The 19,975-nt window shown below is 41.5% G+C and overlaps 1 protein-coding gene across 2 annotated transcripts in view; it reads right to left on the bottom strand.

Annotated features, from left to right (window-relative positions):
• Positions 1-7,782: 7,782 nt before the first annotated feature.
• The window catches only part of cenpo (centromere protein O), a 46,252-nt gene continuing 34,059 nt past the window's right edge, over positions 7,783-19,975 (bottom strand). Inside the window, exons 5-8 of one of the 2 annotated variants that reach the window (XM_034019133.3) lie at positions 17,037-17,178; positions 13,293-13,555; positions 9,730-9,892; positions 7,786-8,973 (exon numbers count right to left, since the gene is read on the bottom strand). In XM_034019133.3, coding sequence (XP_033875024.2) covers positions 8,843-8,973; positions 9,730-9,892; positions 13,293-13,555; positions 17,037-17,178 — 699 coding nt within the window. In that variant the 3' untranslated portion in view covers positions 7,786-8,842. Of the gene's footprint in view, positions 8,974-9,729; positions 9,893-13,292; positions 13,556-17,036; positions 17,179-19,975 lie in introns of both variants that reach the window. The other variant, XM_059025353.1, reaches the window with a different exon arrangement.

The following is a 19,975-nucleotide window of genomic DNA, read 5'->3' as shown; positions in this document are numbered from 1 at the left end:
CACCCTGAACACACCATCCTCACTGTCAAACATGGTGGTGGCAGCATCATGGTTTGGGCCTGCTTTTCTTCAGCAGGGACAGGGAAGATGGTTAAAATTGATGGGAAGATGGATGGAGCCAAATACAGGACCATTCTGGAAGAAAACCTGATGGAGTCTGCAAAAGACCTGAGACTGGGACGGAGATTTGTCTTCCAACAAGACAATGATCCAAAACATAAAGCAAAATCTACAATGGAATGGTTCACAAATAAACATATCCAGGTGTTAGAATGGCCAAGTCAAAGTCCAGACCTGAATCCAATCGAGAATCTGTGGAAAGAACTGAAAACTGCTGTTCACAAATGCTCTCCACCCAACCTCACTGAGCTCGAGCTGTTTTGCAAGGAGGAATGGGCAAAAATTTCAGTCTCTCGATGTGCAAAACTGATAGAGACATACCCCAAGCGACTTACAGCTGTAATTGCAGCAAAAGGTGGCGCTACAAAGTATTAACTTAAGGGGGCTGAATAATTTTGCACGCCCAATTTTTCAGTTTTTTATTTGTTAAAAAAGTTTGAAATATCCAATAAATTTCGTTCCACTTCATGATTGTGTCCCACTTGTTGTTGATTCTTCACAAAAAATTACAGTTTCATATCTTTATGTTTGAAGCCTGAAATGTGGCAAAAGGTCGCAAAGTTCAAGGGGGCCGAATACTTTCGCAAGGCACTGTAGTAACCTATCTGCACTCTCTAAGGAGTTATAAGCACATTTTGCATTTGACCTATTGGACCGGTCATAGCTGAAATTTGATTGGCTTGTGGCGGCCATGTTTTTTAATGCAGTGACTTGCCTTGAACAAATTTAAAACAAGACCTTGCAATGAATATGTGTGTTTATTTACGTGCCGATTGGCCTAACAGTTTTGGAGAAGATCTTCGAATATTTTTGACCAATCCAATATGGCCACCAAACCAGTTGACCAATTGGCCTCTCCTGAACAAATCTTATTATAGGCAATAAGGGCACTCTGCACAGCAAGTTTCAGATCTCTACCTTTAGCCGTTTTTGACAGGAAGGCTTTTGAAAAATGTCCAAATTTGTCACAAAATCCAGAGAAAAAACAACTCCAAAAGAATCCAAGAAAACAGAAATATTGTTGAAACACAGAAAGTACAGTGGATAGGAGTGTAAGCAAGCAATCAGTAAAAGCAGGTGTGTGGCCTTCATGCATTTGGGTAAAATGTTGTGTATGTGAAATAATAGAACTGAAATAGATAGAAACAAACAACATTAAACTATAAACTATAGCAAATAAACTATAACAAATATGGCACAAATTAAAAACATAACGTTTAACAATTATTTAGAATTCCCAAAATGCCTAAACACCAGTGTTCTGCCTAATGACGTATCAACACTGCTGTTTAGGAATAGAAATTTTCATAATTATTTTATTATATACACGTACCTAGATATTAAATGTGTCGCACATTCTTTGGTTTTACAGACTAAATGTATGAAAAGGAGACAGATTTATCCATAATACAATTAAACTTAATGTCACTCCCTGCTTATTATAATTGAAATGTCTGAATATAATGCATGCTGTTTGTAAATAGGCTGACAGAAACTTTGTTTATTTTATTTTAAAATGTGATCAATGCAGAAAAGCTGTCTGGGGTCTTCTAATTACACAAGCAGCATAATGCATTTACAATACATAGTTTGCAGGTTTGTAATGAATGCAAAATGAGCAAAATGTCTTGCTGGTAAAATTGTCTTGTTTTATAGAAACATAACCTAGCAATAGCACAATAAAATGAAACAGTAAATATTATTATTATTATTATTATTATTACTATTATTATTATTTCTTAGCAGACACCCTTATCAAGGGCAACTTATAGTCATAACAAAAATACATTTCAAGAATCACAGTACAAGTATTAATATTATTAAGAACAAGATAAAATACAATGACTTCGGTTCTAGCAAGTAAAAGTATGACAATATACGATTCAATAACGGAGCAGATAATAGTGTCAGTGATAGTTACATTAGGATATAATTAAATACAAAATACTACAGATTAAATGACACTTGTGACAGATTACAGTACTCTGTAAAGTACAGGATTAAATGCATTAAAATAAGGGGCAGATAAGAGCACGTAAAGCACATTAAGGAAGAGTGATAAGTGTCCAGAGGGAAAAAAGAGGAGTTCTACAGGTGCTGTCTGAAGAGGTGAGTCTTGAGGAGGTGCCGGAAGGTGGTCAGGGACTGGGCAGTCCTGACATCTGTAGGAAGGTCGTTCCACCACTGCGGGGCGAGGGTGGAGAAGGAGCGTGCTTTGGAGGCAGGGGAGCGTAAAGGAGGTACAGCCAGTCTTCTAGTGCAGGAGGAGCAGAGAGGTTGAGTGGGGGTGTAGGGAGAGATGGGGGTCTGGAGGTAGCTGGGTGCAGTCTGGTCAAGGCATCTGTTGGTGAGTACAAGTCTTGAACTGGATGTGAGCGGTGATCGGGAGCCAGTGGAGTGAGCGGAGCAGTGGAGTTGCGTGGGAGAAGTGAGGCAGAGAGAACACCAGGCGAGCAGCCTGGACGCAGGGAGGCCAGCCAGGAGGGAGTTGCAGTAGTCTAGGCAGGAGAGGCCAGCCAGGAGGGAGCTGCAGTAGTCTAGGCAGGAGAGTACCAGGGCCTGGATCAGGAGCTGGGTGGCATAGTTGGTGAGAAAGGGTCGGATTCTTCGTATGTTGCTCAGGAAGAAATCAGCAAGTGCGTGCCAGAGTGGAGATGTGCTGGGAATAAGAGAGGCAGGGGTCCAGGGTGACTCCGAGGTTCTTAGCTGAGGAGGAGGGAGAGAGTGTGGTAGATCAGAGGAGGGGGAGGAGGGGGAGGAGGGGGAGGAGGAGGAAGGGAAGGAGGTCAGATTTAGAGAGGATGAGTTTGAGGTGATGCGAGTGCATCCAGGAGGAGATAGAAGACAGACAGGTAGGATGGTGCAGTCAGAGGTGGGGAAGGAGAGGAAAATCTGAGCATCATCAGCATAGAAATGGTATGAGAAACCATAGGATGCGATGAGGGTGCCCAGGGAGTGGGTGTAGAGAGAGAACAGGAGAGGACCCAAGACTGACCCTTGTGGTATTCCTGTTGAGAGAGGGCGAGGTGTGGAGGTGGAGAGGTAGGAGGAGAACCAGGCCAGAGCAGTGCCAGAGATTCCCAGATCAGTGAGAGAGGATAGTAGAATAGAGTGATCGACAGTGTCAAAGGCAGCAGAGAGGTCGAGGAGAATTAGGACAGAGGAGAGAGAGGCAGCTTGGGCAGAGTTTGATGAGTTAGTGACAGACAGGGCGGTTTCAGTGGAGTGAGCAGAGCGGAAGCCAGATTGGAGAGGGTCGAGCAGAGAGTGGTTGGACAGGAAAGCAGAGAGCTGGCGGTGTACAGCCCGCTTGAGGGTTTTGGAGAAGAGGGAGACAGGACGGTAGCTCTGGAGGGAGGTGGGGTTGAGGTTTTTTGAGGAGGGGAGTGAAAGTGGATTGTTTGAAGGCAAAGAGACCAAAAAGGAGAGAGGTGTTGAGAAGGGAGGAGATGAAGGGAAGTAGAGCAGGAGCAGCAGCTTGAAAGAGGTGAGTGGGGAGGGGGTCCTGACTAGTAGATGGCGTCTTCCTTAGCGCTGCCAGGTTCGGATCTATTCCTACAGCGTCTCGGCGCAGGCCTCCCCTTGCTGGACTCCCACAGCTAGACTCACGGCTCTTTTGTTGTGAGTCTCTTCAGTTGGCTGGCACACAAATAGCCTAACTGACAATATAACAACTTGGTGGGAAAAAAGCAGTGTGGAAACCAATCAAATAGCAAATCAACCTCTATTCAAATTAACCACACTCCCTGGTACTAATCACACACTACCTCACCCAATTGAAACATCACCTTTATAATGTTACTTAATGTAGTTAATTTGAAATTATTTGAAGCAGGATCACTTACTTATCTGCCTCAGACACTGGTTACCTGTAGACTTAAATAGTGATGAATATATTTAACAACTTACCGTACGGTATGTTGCTGGTCGACATGCAATTGGTAGAATGCAGAAAATCCCCAGTGTCAATACAGTTCATACAATTACTTCATCAATCCAACGAAGAAATGTGTAATATGCAGCTTGCAGTGAAGAAGTCATAGAAGTGTCCACTTTCTTGCAAACTTTCCCACAATGTGGTGTGAGAAACAACATTGTTTTCATAACAAATCCAACAAAACATGGCAGCAGGCATGATAGGTGTTTTCAAGAATATGTTTCTCAGAGCCAAATGCTATACTGATTCCTTTGGGGCTATATGATGAATTGAAATAAATATTATCACTAAGACATAGCCTATAAACCGGGTGTTTAACTTTAAAACACGGAGGCTATTTGTCACACTTTTCAAACACGTTACTGAATTTATGATTCTAAATGTGTTTAGGAATTAAACACCTATTTAAAACCAAGTACTAACCAGGCCTGGAGATTATTATTATATTTCTCAGCAGACAATATCCAGGGCAATTATGTCATTTATTTTACATACAATTACCAATGTATTGTTTTCTGGAGCAATAGGTAAAAGAGCAGTGTGTCCACTACCTGTACAGTGTGTCCACTACCTGTACAGTATGTAGTGAAGTGCCCTAACCATGACGCCACTATATACATTTTTTAACATGTTTTTTTTTTTTTTTTTTTACTTTTATATGGGCCTATAAAAATATCAATTGCTCTGGATAAAAGCCTCAGCCAAATCAATTAATGACATTATTTTCCTGGCTTGCCATTCATGAATTTATGTAAGTTTAAAAATTAAATACATTTTAACGGCTTGCAAGTTCGAACCTCAGGATTTTTTTTGATTTTTTTTTTTGTTGTGCGATATGTGCTGTTTCAAAACATAAATAAATACCTTACTGCAACTGGTATGGATATCAAAGTGCTTACGTTCGCTGATTTATGCTGATGTAGACCAACATGTGAAATCGAGTCAGGTCGTTTTTCTCATTGTAACTGGATAACTGTTGATTTTAAAACCGGAAGCTGGAGATATTCGGTCGATCAGATCCTGCTGTGCGCAAACTCGTCAAGCTCGGATGTAAGCATCAAAACTGGTTGGCATTCCATCAGCTGACCGGCGGCGCAGCAGCTAAAGCGTGTCTGTAGCAGCGTAGAATTCTCATGCTGCAGCTTCGAACCCCGCAGGGTTTTTTTCCTGCGGTATGTGCTGTTTTAAAACCTAAATAAATTCCGTAATATAACTGGTATGTATGTCAAAGTGCTTGATTTCTCTGGTTTATTAAGATGTTGACCAACAAGTGAAATGCCATGACTGGTACATATCCTGTTCTTTACTTATTGTTTTCCAAGATCACTACATACAAAAAGTAAGGAACGGAAAATTATGATGATGATGACGATAAGAAGGAGAATGACACATTTTACCTTAGTTTGACAACTTATATTTCAGTATGTCTCAATAAATGTGTATAAGAGGAATTTATGGGTTTTTTTCACATTCAATCTAAAGAAAGCTTAAAACTTTATGTTTAAAGTGGAATCAATATTTTTTTTTTGAGCAATAGGTAAAAGAACAGCGTGTCCCCCACCTGGGATTGAACCTCTGACCCTCCAGTTTGTAGTGAAGTCCCTAACCCATTACACCACTGACATATACTGCCAAATACAAACACTAAGTGTTGACTCACAAGCGTCATATTGTATGACTAATAGGCTATCGGTATACTTATATATATATATATATATATATATATATATATATATATATATATATATATATATATATATATATATTATTTTAATATAATATATGGGTAGGCTTATACAAATATCAATTGAGCTGGATAAAAAAACATCAACCTAATCAATCAATTGACAAGTATTTTCCTGGCTTGCCATTTATTAATTTATGTCAGTTTAAAAATTAAATACATTACAACAGCTACCCAGAGGTGCAGCGGGTTGCAAGTTCGAACCTTCAGATTTTATTTTTTTGTGCAATATGTGCTGTTTCAAAACATAATAAATAGCTTAGTGTAACTGGTATGGTTACCAAAGTGCTTGTGTTCCCTGGTTTATTTTGATGTATAGCAACAAGTGAAATCGTCAGGTCGTTTTCTCAATGTAACCGGATGCTGCTGGTTTTAAAACCGGAAGCTGGAGATTTTGAGTCGAGCAGATCCTGCTCAGTGCAAACCCGTCAAGTACGGATGTAAGCCAAAACTGGGGGCATTCCAACAGCTGACCGGCGGCGCAGCAGGCTAAAGCGTGTCTGTATCAGCGTAGAAGTCTCATGCTGCAGCTTTGAACCCCGCAGGGTTTTTTTTTTCCCCGCCACAAGTAAGGAATGGAAGATGATGATGATGATGATGATGATGATGATGATGTCCTCTCAATGACAGCTTGTGGCCTGCAGTGTGCAGGTGCAGGAGTGATACGGTGATCAACGAAAAGGCAGACAACAAGAATCTAAGTGCAAGGAGGTTTAATTATAATCCAGGTCTGATGACCAGAACAATAATTCCAGGCAATATACAGCAAGGTGTATTGCACTGTTCAAAACAAAGGGTTTGCAGTCCCAAATAATAAATAGTCCAGTTACAAACACAAGAGACAAACAGTCACTTGCCCTTGGTGCATGCTGCAGTGCTTGCGGTGCTAATACAATAATTATCATGACACAGGTGTAGTGATGTCCGGTGTTGTGCTGGCCTCTGGCCACAGCTCCGGAACTTGTTAGCCGTCTACTAATAACAATTAGAGACGTGACAAAACAAACAAAACACTCACGTACGATATCACAACAGTGGTCCTTTGGGGTTGTTTCCTTAACCATAAATGAAGGAACAGATCATGTCTCTCTGTCCATTTGTACCGTTACACATAACCCGTTGGTAAACGAGTGCCACCGCTCCTCCAATCCACGGCTGCCACATCATTTCCCTTCCAGGTTGATGAGTTAGTGCACCGGAGTTCCGCCACCTTTCTAGATGACCGACTTCCTTTTAACCCTGGGAATGAATTGTCAGGCCAACCAATCCAGGGTACTCTGTTCCCGTTACTTCATGCCCTCACAGGTCAGGAGGGAGATTTCCCACCAAGAATCATTCTATTTCTGTCACACAGCTCTAGTTGTTATTCATTGATCATGAAGGCTACGATGTCATCCAGTGTGAAGTAGTGGTTAGGGCTCTGGACCGGAGGGTCGTGGGTTCAATCCCAGGTGAGGGACACTGCTGCTGTACCCTTGAGCTGCTTGACCTAGATTATGCCAGTAAAAACCCAACTGTGTAAATGGGTAATAATATGTAAATAAATAATGTAATTGTATGTAAAAAATAATGTGATATCTTGTAACAATTGTAAGTCTGCTAAGAAATAAATATCATGTTTTCATCGTGTTTAAACTGCAATGGGTGGATTTGTTAAAAAAAAAATAAAAAAAAAAAACTTTTTTGGAAAACATTTGCAAGGACTACATAAATCAAAATAGCAAATTCAGCAATCAGTATATAATCTCTACTACTACTACTACTACTACTACTACTACTACTAATAATAATAATAATAATAAATGTTAACTTACACTTGTCATGTGATCCTGGAGATTGGTTGTGCCTCCATGATACACCAAGAGTTGCTTGCAGTTTGCATTATGTGTATATTTTATGTTTCATACTTATTTTACCATAACACCTCTCTTACAACATCTTGTACACTAGGCATTCAGTGCATATTTTATTGAAGCAATGCAGTCACTATACATACCCCCAGTACTTTACCACAATGGTCTGCTCCAATGCACAGCAGCAGCGCCAAAAGAGGTGCATGTATATTGATTTGGTAGTGTTTATTTTTTTATTTTTCATACAACTTTTGTTTAGGTAATGGGCATTACACAAATCAAAATATCAAATTTTCCATGCGAGTTACATTTAATGTGTGATTTAGTATTCAGACTGTCAAACGGTTTCTATGAACAAGAGAGAAAAAAAACTGACACTGCGTGAATGCTGCCTGACGAACCTTCGAAGGTTTAGAACTACCTTCAAATTCTTGGCTAGCGAACAAACCTTCTAACACAGCCCTATTGTAAACATATAACTCCAAATAAGCTATCCTCAGAATAACAGTGGGAGCTAAATCGTTAATGGTAAATTAAATCTCAACATAAGTGTGTGTCAATGTTTAAAATTAATCAAACTGTTTAAAATTAAGGGATTATTTCACTGTTAGTCAAGCATTTCTAGTTTTTTTTTTATTATTTATTTAAATACCTGGAAATAGTGATCTGCAATAAACAAAATAATACATTCAAAATAAAACACAAACAAAAAAGTGTTCAAATGAATCTACACAATAAACAAACTTTTGTATAACAAGTCACATGTATAACAAGGCACGTGCTTCTTTATCGGTCAGAGCACTGGGTCACAGCCCCTTGTGGGGCCTCATGTTGTAAAAAGCAATAATAAAAGCTCTGACCATATGTATCCTTTGTATACAGACACAACAGGTGCAGGGATGGTGGCATATCTAGGCAACCATCTGTAGAACGGCTCCTTTAACAATTATGCTATAATTAAAATGATTGGCAGAACATCCAGCAATTACCTCAAAACTGTTGGCAAGTTTAAATTGCCTTTTTAACGAGCTGTATTTTCTAGGGAGGGATATTGAGCATACAGAAATAGGAAACCAAAATTACAACATTTCATGTTTTATTATGTCTTCAAACTACGTAAGGTAGCAGCCTCAGAGATGCTTTCCTGGCAAGAATAAAGATCCTCTCCAGCGCCACTCAGCCCCGCTCTCACTGCTCTGTGTGCTTCCCTATGATATGCCCTTTTTTCTTCAGCATCTGCAGGACTGTGTGAGCTGGTGTCTGCTGGAAGAGGGAGCAGTGCTGTGCCTGCCTCTTCTCCACAGTGATCGACCCTTCACCTGTATTTAGGGGACACACAAAATAAACACAATCGGCAAAAGCAGTGTGCACATTTATTAGTTATGTATTAAAGTTAGTGTTTAGTTGAGTGTTCTTTTTTAAAACAGTATGTGGTGTTATTAATATATTAACTAGGAAGGGATGCCGCCACCTTCCTAAGAGAAAGGTGTAAACATCACCCATCAAAGGGGAATGACATCCAAATTTATATATTTATACACCCAATAGACATTTTAATCAGTAAACTAATGAAGACACTAGCTGAAATGTTTATCCACTTGATTTAGGGTTTCACCATTTACCAAACTGAACATTTTACAGTACTGTGGAATTGCCCTGATTTGTATAAACCACCTAAATGAGGTTATCCTGGGAATACCATGAAAAGTAAATGGTTTTTAAAAAATCAGCAGTGACTTATCCCCTCGGGGTATTAAATAAACCCGGTAATTTAGGTTTTATCTTATATTTTGTTTTAGTGTTTTGAAGTTATGGACAAACAAGGAAACAAGGAGAGAAAAAAATAAATAAAATAATAATAAAAAAACTTAAAACCACCCCCTCCCAATATTTGTTTAAAATATTTGTCATGTTTGAAGTCCATCTAAATTTGTTTTCATGTAAATACAGCAGCACAATAACAGACGCTATTACTAGAATCTGGGCTGCTTACACACCTGCTTTGACTATTTGTTTTAAAACTCTGAACTACACAGCTGACTGGTTTATTACGTGACTGTTCGTGACCCCAGTACCTGTGAAGGTGACAGTGACCTTTGTGGGCATGCAGCGTGTGACATCTCTGTATTCCAGTGCAACAATAAACTTGTGCTCCACTCCCTTACAGCAAGTGCTGTACTCCAGGATCAGCATACCACACAAAGTGTTCTCAATCAATACAGAGCCCCCAAAGTGTTCCTGCCAAAAACATGAATGTACAATAGATTATGCTGTTTATATTTAGACATTTATTGATAGTGACAACAATCAAAACTATAGATGTTAGACAACAAACAGTGGAAGGGTTGAAGAGCAGACAGCAGCGCTCTACCAGGCAAACTAAAACTCTGGTGCTTTCAGTTTGGTCACTGCCGAGGTTGCTGTGGCCACTGACTGTGTACGAGGTTTCTTTGAAAACAGTAGAGAAGCTGGAAACTTTAATCAGTTCATACATCAGGAAATGGTTGGGAGTTCCACGCTGCCTCAGCAGAGTGGGACTTTATGGTAAAGGAATACTGCAGCTACTAGTCTCCGCTCTAACCGAGGAGTTTAAGTGCGCCAAAGTCAGACTGGAAATGACATTAGTAGAGTCACACGACAAATGCGTAAGGGAGGCAGCACCTGTGTTGAAAACTGGAAGAAAGTGGGCGGCAAAGAAAGCTGTGGAAGATGCAAAGGCTGCCCTTCGAATTGGTGATATCATGGGGCAATTTCAGCATGGAAGAGGGGGTCTTGGTCTCAGTTCAGCTCCTCCTACATGGCACAAGGCAGCTCCAGCTCAAAGGAGGAAGCTGGTAGTCAACGAGGTGCAAAAGCAGGAGGAGAGGATGAGGTGTATAAAGGCCATTTTCCAGGCCAAGCAGGGAGAATGGATGAGATGGGAGAGTGTGGAACAATGCAAGATTGGCTGGCAAGACCTATGGTCAATGGAACAGAGCAGGATCAGTTTCCTCATCAGGTCAACATATGATGTTCTCCCATCACCACAGAACCTAAACCTCTGGGTAGGAGAGGATCCCTCATGTCCTTTGTGTTCATCACCTGCAACATTAACATCAAGGTACTTACTCAATACAGGCAAGGCACTGATGAATGCATTTGCCTAAATGTTTGTCTACTTTATTATTATTATTTTTATTTTAATATGATATTTCTTATATTCTAATAGTCTTGTAACAATGTGCCACAGTGCCTGTGTTCTTTTCATAATTAAAATTTCTAAATGATTTCCAGTACACGCGAGTAGATGTTAAAACTTCATGTTGATTTGAACTCAGCTCTCGCCAAGATAAGCACCAACTAAGATGTAGCTTTACAGTAAACTAATGTGATCTATATGTGTCTCCGTCCATTACGTTTCCTTCCATATGATGATGTAGATCAGTTTATTTTGCCTCCCTGGCGCATCAACACACATAACGGCTGCGATGCTGGCTCCGGGGATCAACCACAGTGCGGTCTCCCCAGCGCATCAGCATGACAACCGTCTGGATTGAGCTAAGTAGGGTACATCTCTGGGGTCTTCAAGTGGGCACCTTCCATCCTCAGTGTTTCGTCGACTAACCCACGACACCTCAAGAGGGCTCGACGGTGATTCTGGCATCCCAGCATCACCCCCCTCCGTCCCTCACTCAACTCAGCCCAGCTTACTTACCTGTACATCAGCGTTTCTTTCTTTCTATTGTGCTTGAGATCCCCAGCCAGAATCTTTCCGTCTCAACCACAGCCAGTTGCTGCTCCTCTCTGCTGCTTCAGATAAGTTCTTCACTGTGCGACGCAACTCTTGGCCACTGAATCCGACGTCTCTGAGAAACCGGGTTGTAGAGTGTGCCATGAGTAAACCCGGACTCTCCATCCTCGCTGTTCCGCTTCAGTGGCTAGTTGAGCATACCGCAGTTTCTTCCTCTCATACGCCTCATCTACAGCATCCTCCCATGGCACTGTTAACTCTACCAAGGCGTGCTGATCCAGACCACAAGACAATATCTGGTCGAAGGTTAGTGGTGGCAATCTCAGGTGGAAAAATAAGCCGTTGACCAACATCTGCCAGCATTTTCCAGTCTCTAGCAGCTTCCAGTTGTCCTGGGCGAGGACTGGTTTTAACACCTTTTTTTGGTGGTTGCTCTCCAGGGCGGAGGAATGTTGTCTTTTGTGTGTAATGTTTTGATGGAACAGGTGGCAACTTATTGGTCATGTTACGCTTGTCTTCCAATGCTAAGGCCAAACATCGCAGCACCTGGTCATGGCGCCAAGTAAACCGTCCTTGGCTAAGAGCCACCTTACATCCTGTCAAAATGTGCCTTAATGTTGCAGGTGATGAACACAAAGGACATGAGGGATCCTCTCCTACCCAGAGGTTTAGGTTCTGTGGTGATGGGAGAACATCATATGTTGACCTGATGAGGAAACTGATCCTGCTCTGTTCCATTGACCATAGGTTTTGCCAGCCAATCTTGCGTTGTTCCACACTCTCCCATCTCATCCATTCTCCCTGCTTGGCCTGGAAAATGGCCTTTATACACCTCATCCTCTCCTCCTGCTTTTGCACCTCGTTGACTACCATCTTCCTCCTTTGAGCTGGGGCTGCCTTGTGCCATGTAGGAGGAGCTGAACTGAGACCAAGACCCCCTCTTCCATGCTGAACTGAACCTTCCATCTCAACCACAGCAGCAACTAGCTGTGGTTGAGATGGAAAGATTCTGGCTGAGGATCTCAAGCACAATAGAAAGAAAGAAACGCTGATGTACGGGTAAGTATGCTGGGCTGAGTTGAGTGGGGGACGGAGGGGGGTGTTGCTGGGACGCCAGAATCACCGTCAAGCCCTCTTGAGGTGTCGTGGGCTAGTCGACGAAACACTGAGGATGGAAGGTGCCCACTTGAAGACCCCAGAGATGTACCCTACTTAGCTCAATCCAGACGGCTGTCATGCTGATGCGCTGGGGAGACCGCACTGTGGTTGATCCCCGGAGCCAGCATCGCAGCCGTTATGTGTGTTGATGCGCCAGGGAGGCAAAATAAACTGATCTACATCATCATATGGAAGGAAACGTAATGGATGGAGATACATATGGATCATATTAGTTTACTGTAAAGCTACGTCTTAGTTGGTGCTTATCTTGGCGAGAGCCGAGTTCAAATCAACATGAAGTTTTAACATCTACTCTCGTGTACTGGAAATCATTTAGAAATTTTAATTATGAAAAGAACACAGGCACTGTGGCACATTGTTACAAGACTATTAGAATATAAGAAATATCAAATAAAAATAAAAATAATAATAATAAAGTAGACAAACATTTAGGCAAATGCATTCATCAGTGCCTTGCCTGTATTGAGTAAGTACCTTGATTTTCTTACCAAAAGTTAGGTGATTTTTATAAAACAAAATGCATGCATGTATAAAAATACCCAAACTGTGTAAATATGCCCTTCAAAATGCGCAGAGGAAAGTACAGTACAACAGCTGTTCACCTAGAATGAAAGGGATTACCAGTAAGTGGATGAAAGTTCATACAACTTTCCAAGGAGCTGCTAAATTTGGGTAATGAATGAAACAGGAGACCAGGTCAGACCTTAAATAAAGTATATTTGGAGTTACCTTTATCTGGTCAATCTGGTACTTCCTGCCAACATAGGCATTGAGGTGCCTGCTGAGCATGCTGAGGAAGGTAGGGATGTCTTGCCGCAGGTACTGCTCTGCCAGCTCCGCCACAGGGATGTGCGGCGGGATGTTGTGGCGGCTGATTTGTATCTGTTTGATGTCCACATCTAGGCAGTAGGTATCCAAGTAGATGCCCTCAAAGGCTGTGTAGACTGTAAAACACACCGCTCTGCCCGGACGGGCCACCTTTATATCAAATCCTACAGGGCACAGACAGGTAAAATGCAGCAAAACTACAGTGACAGGGATGGAACCAATACTCCTACTGCATTGAGTCAGTCCAGGTTTAACTGCGCTTAGTTAATAAGAACCACCTCTGAGGCTTCTGCGACGGAACCTATTGTAGCCTCCGCGACGAGCAGCTGCGGGCCGGTTTTGAACACCGCCTCTGGCAGCAGGTACAGCCGGTTGTGCTGGTCTTTGAGGCTGCTGGGGCCTAGGGAGCCAGTTTGCCGCTGGCTTGCGTACTGGAAGTGGTCGATTGGGAAGCAAGTGCACCAGCTCCTTCGGGGATTCCCGCACGCTGCGAGTGCGCTGCAACATCTCGTCCACTGTATGCCCTGGTGTAATACAGCAGATGTTTTGTCTACCAGCGCAACCAGGTTTCTACCTACAGCCTTCCCGGTCAGTTTTGACAGATGGAGCAGGTTCTTATTAACTAGGAGCAGCTCATCCAGCTGTTGTGGTGAGGGCCTGTGGTTGTCAGAGGGAGCTCAGCAAATAGGACTAATAGACTACCCAGATTCTCCGCATCGTGCACCCTATGTAGGGTGTCCATAGACCGGGAAACAGCAGGAGCTGAAGCCGTGTGACCACAGGACGACTGGATCTCAAAAAGAATATCCAGGTACACGGTAGAGGCTCAACACATTGCAATTTTCATCATCAAAAAGACGTAAAAAACAGGTCTCTCTTTTTCTCCATAAAAAGCCAAGAAAACCATTCAATGGCCAAGTGAAACCGATAGGAGCCGAGAGAAGCCGGGGAAAAAAAAAAAAAAAAAGGGGGCGTATCTCATGAATACAGGATAGCCCCGACACCACATAGATAACACGGACATAAACAAACAAGATAGCTGCTTCTGCATCCAGAGCTCAAAGAATATCACAGACATTTGCAGAGCTTTTTTTAGATGTTATAGTAATAAAATAATGTCTTGGATCGCATTATTGAGGAGTTTGGTGATAAAACAAGTGATCAGGAGATGATTTATCGGTATATACTATTATTAAGAGGTATGTGAAAAATACAGCGAAAAAGCGGTGGGGCGGGGCTAGAGATGCAGTACTGAGTGTCCTGTTGATATGCAGTGCCTTTTAAACCTGTTTTACTGTGGGAAAAAAAAAAAAAAACACTTTTAGTACAGCGCGTTAAATAAACTGCGCGTGTGAAAATAAATTGGACCTGACGTGCCTGAGACGCACTGAATAAATGGACTGCAAAAGGATTAACCCTTTGCAGTCCTATGTCGGACCTGGCCCGAGATCGCAATTTTCCCTTTCTGGTCCAATGTCGGACCCTGTCCGACATCATCAAAAAGACGCAAAAAACAGGTCTCTAGTCGTTTTTTCTCCGGAAAAAGCAGAGAAAACCATTCAATGGCCGAGTGAGACCGATAGGAGCAGGAAAAAAATAAATAAATAAAGGCGTATCTCATGAATACTGATAGACCTGACACCACATAAATAACACTGACATAAACAAACAAGATAGCTACTTCTGCATCCAGCACTCAAAGAACATCACAGACATTTGCAGAGCTTTTTTAGATGTTATAGTAATAAATAACAACTTGGATCGCATTATTGAGGAGTTTGGTGATAAAACGAGTGATCAAGAGATGATTTATCGGTATGTACTATTATTAAGAGGCATTTGAAAAATATAGCGAACAAGGGGTGGGGCCAGGCTGGAGATGCAGTACTGAGTGTCCTGTTGATATGCAGTGCCTTTTAAACCTGCTATACTGTGAAAAAAAATACTTTTAAACAGCACGTCTAAAATAAACTGCGCGTGTGAAAATAAATTGGACCTGACGCGCCTGACACGCGCTGAATAAATGGACCGCTAAGGGTTAAAGATGGACTGCCTTGCTTCACCTTCTGTAGGCCAGTGGCCCTCTTGATCAGCGGTAGAAGCTCTGCCGACAGGAGAGCTTAACCGCAGGGGATGTGCTGTCTGACTCCACGTCCTCAGATGGGAACGCCAGCTCCTCAAGGAGACAGGCGATGGGAACGCCAGCTCCTCAAGGAGACAGGCGATGGGAACGCCAGCTCCTCAAGGAGACAGGCGGGGCAGGGGGTACCGAACATTCACGCAGCAACTCCGTGCTGTGAAACATCTGCCCAGAGCTTCCCCATCTGCTCCAAGTCTGCCGATCACTTGGATGGTGACTCTTATTACTCTTCCGTTACTTTCCCGGATGCGTCGTCCACTCTCCCTTGGCACAGAGCCATGGGGGGAGGGCGCAGCCACCTCTCTAACAGAGGATGAAGAGCGCTGAGCAGGAGTGAGGAACTCAGAGCGCTCTGTAGAGCTGCAGGAGACACATTTCTAAAGCATGCACTTGGAGAAATGTACACAAAACACAGAAACTGCAGTTCACCAGTGCCTCCTTTGCGTGCTCTGGCGGCAGGAAGCTATTCCTGCCATGCTTGTCTTCAACAGGCAGACTGGCCTTGCGTGTCTCGCAGGGATAAAACTCAGGCATTATGCAAGTAGTAATGCAGTGTACAGCAACACTGTACAGGTGCTGCCTCAGTCTGCTTAAAGACAGCAACGGGGCTGTTCAAGACACAAACCGGCTTGGTACCGTACCGGGGATGTAAGCCCTGGTCAGTAGCGGGTTGGTATCAGTGCAAGTTATTGAGGGAAAACCACTCACACGAGACTGAGGGAAGCCTGCTTGTTAGACTGAACCAACAGCCTTCGTAATGGTGATGCAAAAGCGGTCACCAAAACGGCATCAAGATGCTGCGGTAGATGCTGCAAGCAAACACAACCAAAGCAGCCTCTTGGTCCTGCGCAGCACTGACACAGCAGCTGCTCTCTCTACACATGTGCCATAGCACACAATGAAAAGAAAGCCCTGAATGCATCAGATGGTGGGAATGTTTTTTCTATCCCTGCACCTTTTTACTATTTATGTAACTGGGGGGAGGGGGCTGTATGCGTTTACACTCGTTTCACACAAACACTGCTTGTATTCAGAGGCAAAAATGACCATGTTTGTTTTGTTCTTATCACAGATGATAAAATAGCACAAAGGAAATATCATGCAATGGAAACCAATCCATAGATGACATCTGCAAAAACTACACCCATTTTACTGTATAGAAGATTGTGAAAGAAACTCCCAAAACATAGTAGTTCAATCCTTGCAAAGGTTTTCTTTGGCCTAAATTAGCCCAAGTGTATACTGTAGGTAGCAATCTCATACTATTACGAAATAGCATCCCAGTACTGCTATTAATGTGTGTACTGATGTCTAGAATGTAAAGGCAAACATGGGGTTAATAACTAATTGGAGCTGTGGGTTTGTTTTTTTTTGAAAGACAAAAGTGACATCACTTTTCTTTATGTATTGTATATCTCTGTTTTCTGTACGCCTAAATTACAACACTGCTAGTTTTTCAATCTAATCCTTATATTTCATTTTATTTAGTTAGCATTCATGTGTACCTGCGAGTCGGTGGACCTGCAGCATGTTTTGCAGGTTTATAACTCTGGCGTTCATAATGGCCATCAATGTCTCTTCATCAGGGGAGAGTGACTCCTCATCCTCATCGTCTGTATCGCTCTCCTCTTCCAGCTGGCGGGCAACCTGAAACGCAAACACAATTTACAGTAATGAATGAAGACGTACAGGACTGCTACACCTACAGAACTCATCCCACTGTGTCAGGGAATGCACTGCAGCAGCACAGAAGCTTCCGGTTTTGAACGAAAGATGACAAATCAACAGTTTGATTAGGAGTAGAGATCTGTAGGTCATAGTGCCTTCCTTAACAATACAGGCAGATAAGTAATCTAAGTAATTAGATCAAAACTACACATTCAGAGACACTCTGACAAAAGGTTTCCCTGAATAAATTCATCAAGAACTAAACGAGAACACCACATAGCAGTAAGCTCTAACACCTTTACTTCAAAGGAAGACCTCTTTGCAAACATAACGATCCAGACTTCATTCTTAAATTCATACAGACAAAGGAAACAGTGCTTAATACCTTTATCCAGGACATGTCAATTATGATATGAAAGGCTTCCAAGCTGTTTAGTTGTACCACTGCACCACATCTTCAAAAACAACATATTATTGTTGGACCAATACCTTTGGGAAGATGATGGCCAAAATAAATATGAAAGCAGCATTTACAAATCATTAAATCTGCACAACTGCAGTACAAATGCTCTCCAGTGCTGGGCTAGTAAATTGCCAGGTCACGGCTGTATGGAACATAAAAATTAATCATCAATACAAAGCAACTGGACACAGGGTCTTGTTTTAAAATAAATAAATAAATAAATAAATAAATAAATAAATAGATAGATAGTTGTCAGGATTACTTGGTGCAGCAGGTACAAAACATGTCCACAAACTAGTACTGTCAGAAATGAAAAAAGTGCAGTTCCTTGAATGACATGTAATAATTTCTTTATAGGTTAAATAAAATGCTTTTGAATTATCACCAAACATCCAAACATTAATTCATTTTTAATTAATATAGTATTTTCTTTTTTTTTTTTTACTAAATTCTAAGTATCAGCAATGATTTCTTCAATCAACTAACTTAAATCACGTTTCAGATGTTCTATTTTAAACTGCAAAATAATATTTTATTAAACTGGTGTGATGGGGGTGAACTTTCCTAAAATACTGCAATAATATGGTTTATAAAAGCATTAATAACCAGAATTAGTAACTGAAAACCATCATTTCATTCAGTATATAAAAAGCAAAAGAAATGAAAAAAAAAAGGATTTACATAAGCACCGAAAAATGAAATTAATAAAAAACAGAAGGCTGGGCCCAAACATTTCAGGCCCCACCCTTTCACAGCACTGCCTGTTTTGTTTTTTGCATCATTTATAACGGCGCTGAAATGTGATCTTTGTGTACTGATAGGCTTAAAACAAACAAACAAAGTCACGTGGACTGAAAATAAAGCTCGATAAACTTTGAACCCGGATGAGTTTGTAGTTAGGAGTGAAAACAGGAGAGTGGTAATTTTGTGAGCAGTGGAGCAAGTTATTAAAATGGAATCCGGCAAGTGATCTTGTAAGGTAGATGCGCAGGCTGCAACCCTGTTAGTTTTGGTGAAAAAGTGATTGTGATTCCTATTTTCGCAGTAGATACTGAAGGTAAGACAATTCATGACTTGATTTTGTATCTTATTTATGTTCTTGCTCACATATCCCTTACTAATATGTAGCAGCAGTGTGGAGTAGTGGTTAGGGCAGCAGTGTGGAGTAGTGGTTAGGGCACTGGACTCTTGACCGGAGGGTTGTGGGTTCAATCCCCAGTGGAGGACACTGCTGTTGTACCCTTGAGCAAGGTACTTTACCTAGATTGCTCCAGTAAAAACCCAACTGTATAAATGGGCAATTGTATGTAAAAATAATGTGATAACTGTATAATGTGAAATAATGTATAATGTGATATCTTGTAACAATTGTAAGTCGCCCTGGATAAGGGCGTCTGCTAAGAAATGAATAATAATAATGAATAATAATATGCCATGATATATTACATTAATAATAGATTTAGGATGCATTATCATGTTTGCCGGTGTTTATTACCTGTCAGACTGATTGCTTATCGATAGATATTTAGGTAGATCATTTACTTTATAAAGCGACATTCTAACAAGTCAGTGTTTTTTTTTTTGTCAGCCATTTTATGTCTACATGGGTTTGTATTTTTATTTGTAATTTACCATCTGAAGGGTGCATTTTGTAACCTGAGTTCAAGTAGTACTGCTTCTACAACAGACATTTCTGGTACAAGGTTTCTATTTATTAGTCGAGTTATAATGTTTTAGCAGTAGACATTTTATTTGCAGCATGTTGGCATTTTGTTTTACTAAGAAGCAAATAATGTTACTGATATGAAAATGTTCATAAATTCACACAGTAATTTTTCAGTTTACCATCCTTCTCCCATGCTTATACTACGCATTTACTGTGCTTTACTTTATTTTCCAGTCGAGAATGTGGCTTTACCATACTTTCTGATTTACCATGCATGACAGTGCAGACCCCAGTGCTTGTGATCAGGAAGGCAGGCCAAGCACCACAGAACAGCCGGTGAGACTGACAGCTCGCCAATTCTCAAGCCTCATCCTCTCCACAGAGAATAAGGCAGTGTTTCAGCAGTGCAGATGAGGGTTCTGGTCAACGACATCACCAGGGCGAGCATAGACAAAGTACCACTACATACCTTGTGGGAACATTCCACTTTACGCTGCACCATGTTTTTAATTCTGACACACACGACATAAAATAAAACTAAATTGTGACCCAAGTGATTTATTTATGTATTTATTGGTCTTGTTTTTTTACTATTTTATTCACTATTTTTTGTTTTTATTTATAATTTTGTATGTATTTAAGTATTT

The sequence above is a fragment of the Acipenser ruthenus genome, chromosome 6, assembly GCF_902713425.1.
Source record: "Acipenser ruthenus chromosome 6, fAciRut3.2 maternal haplotype, whole genome shotgun sequence".
NCBI classification, from domain to species: Eukaryota; Metazoa; Chordata; class Actinopteri; order Acipenseriformes; family Acipenseridae; genus Acipenser; species Acipenser ruthenus.
This window is presented reverse-complemented; position numbering and strand designations above follow the sequence as displayed.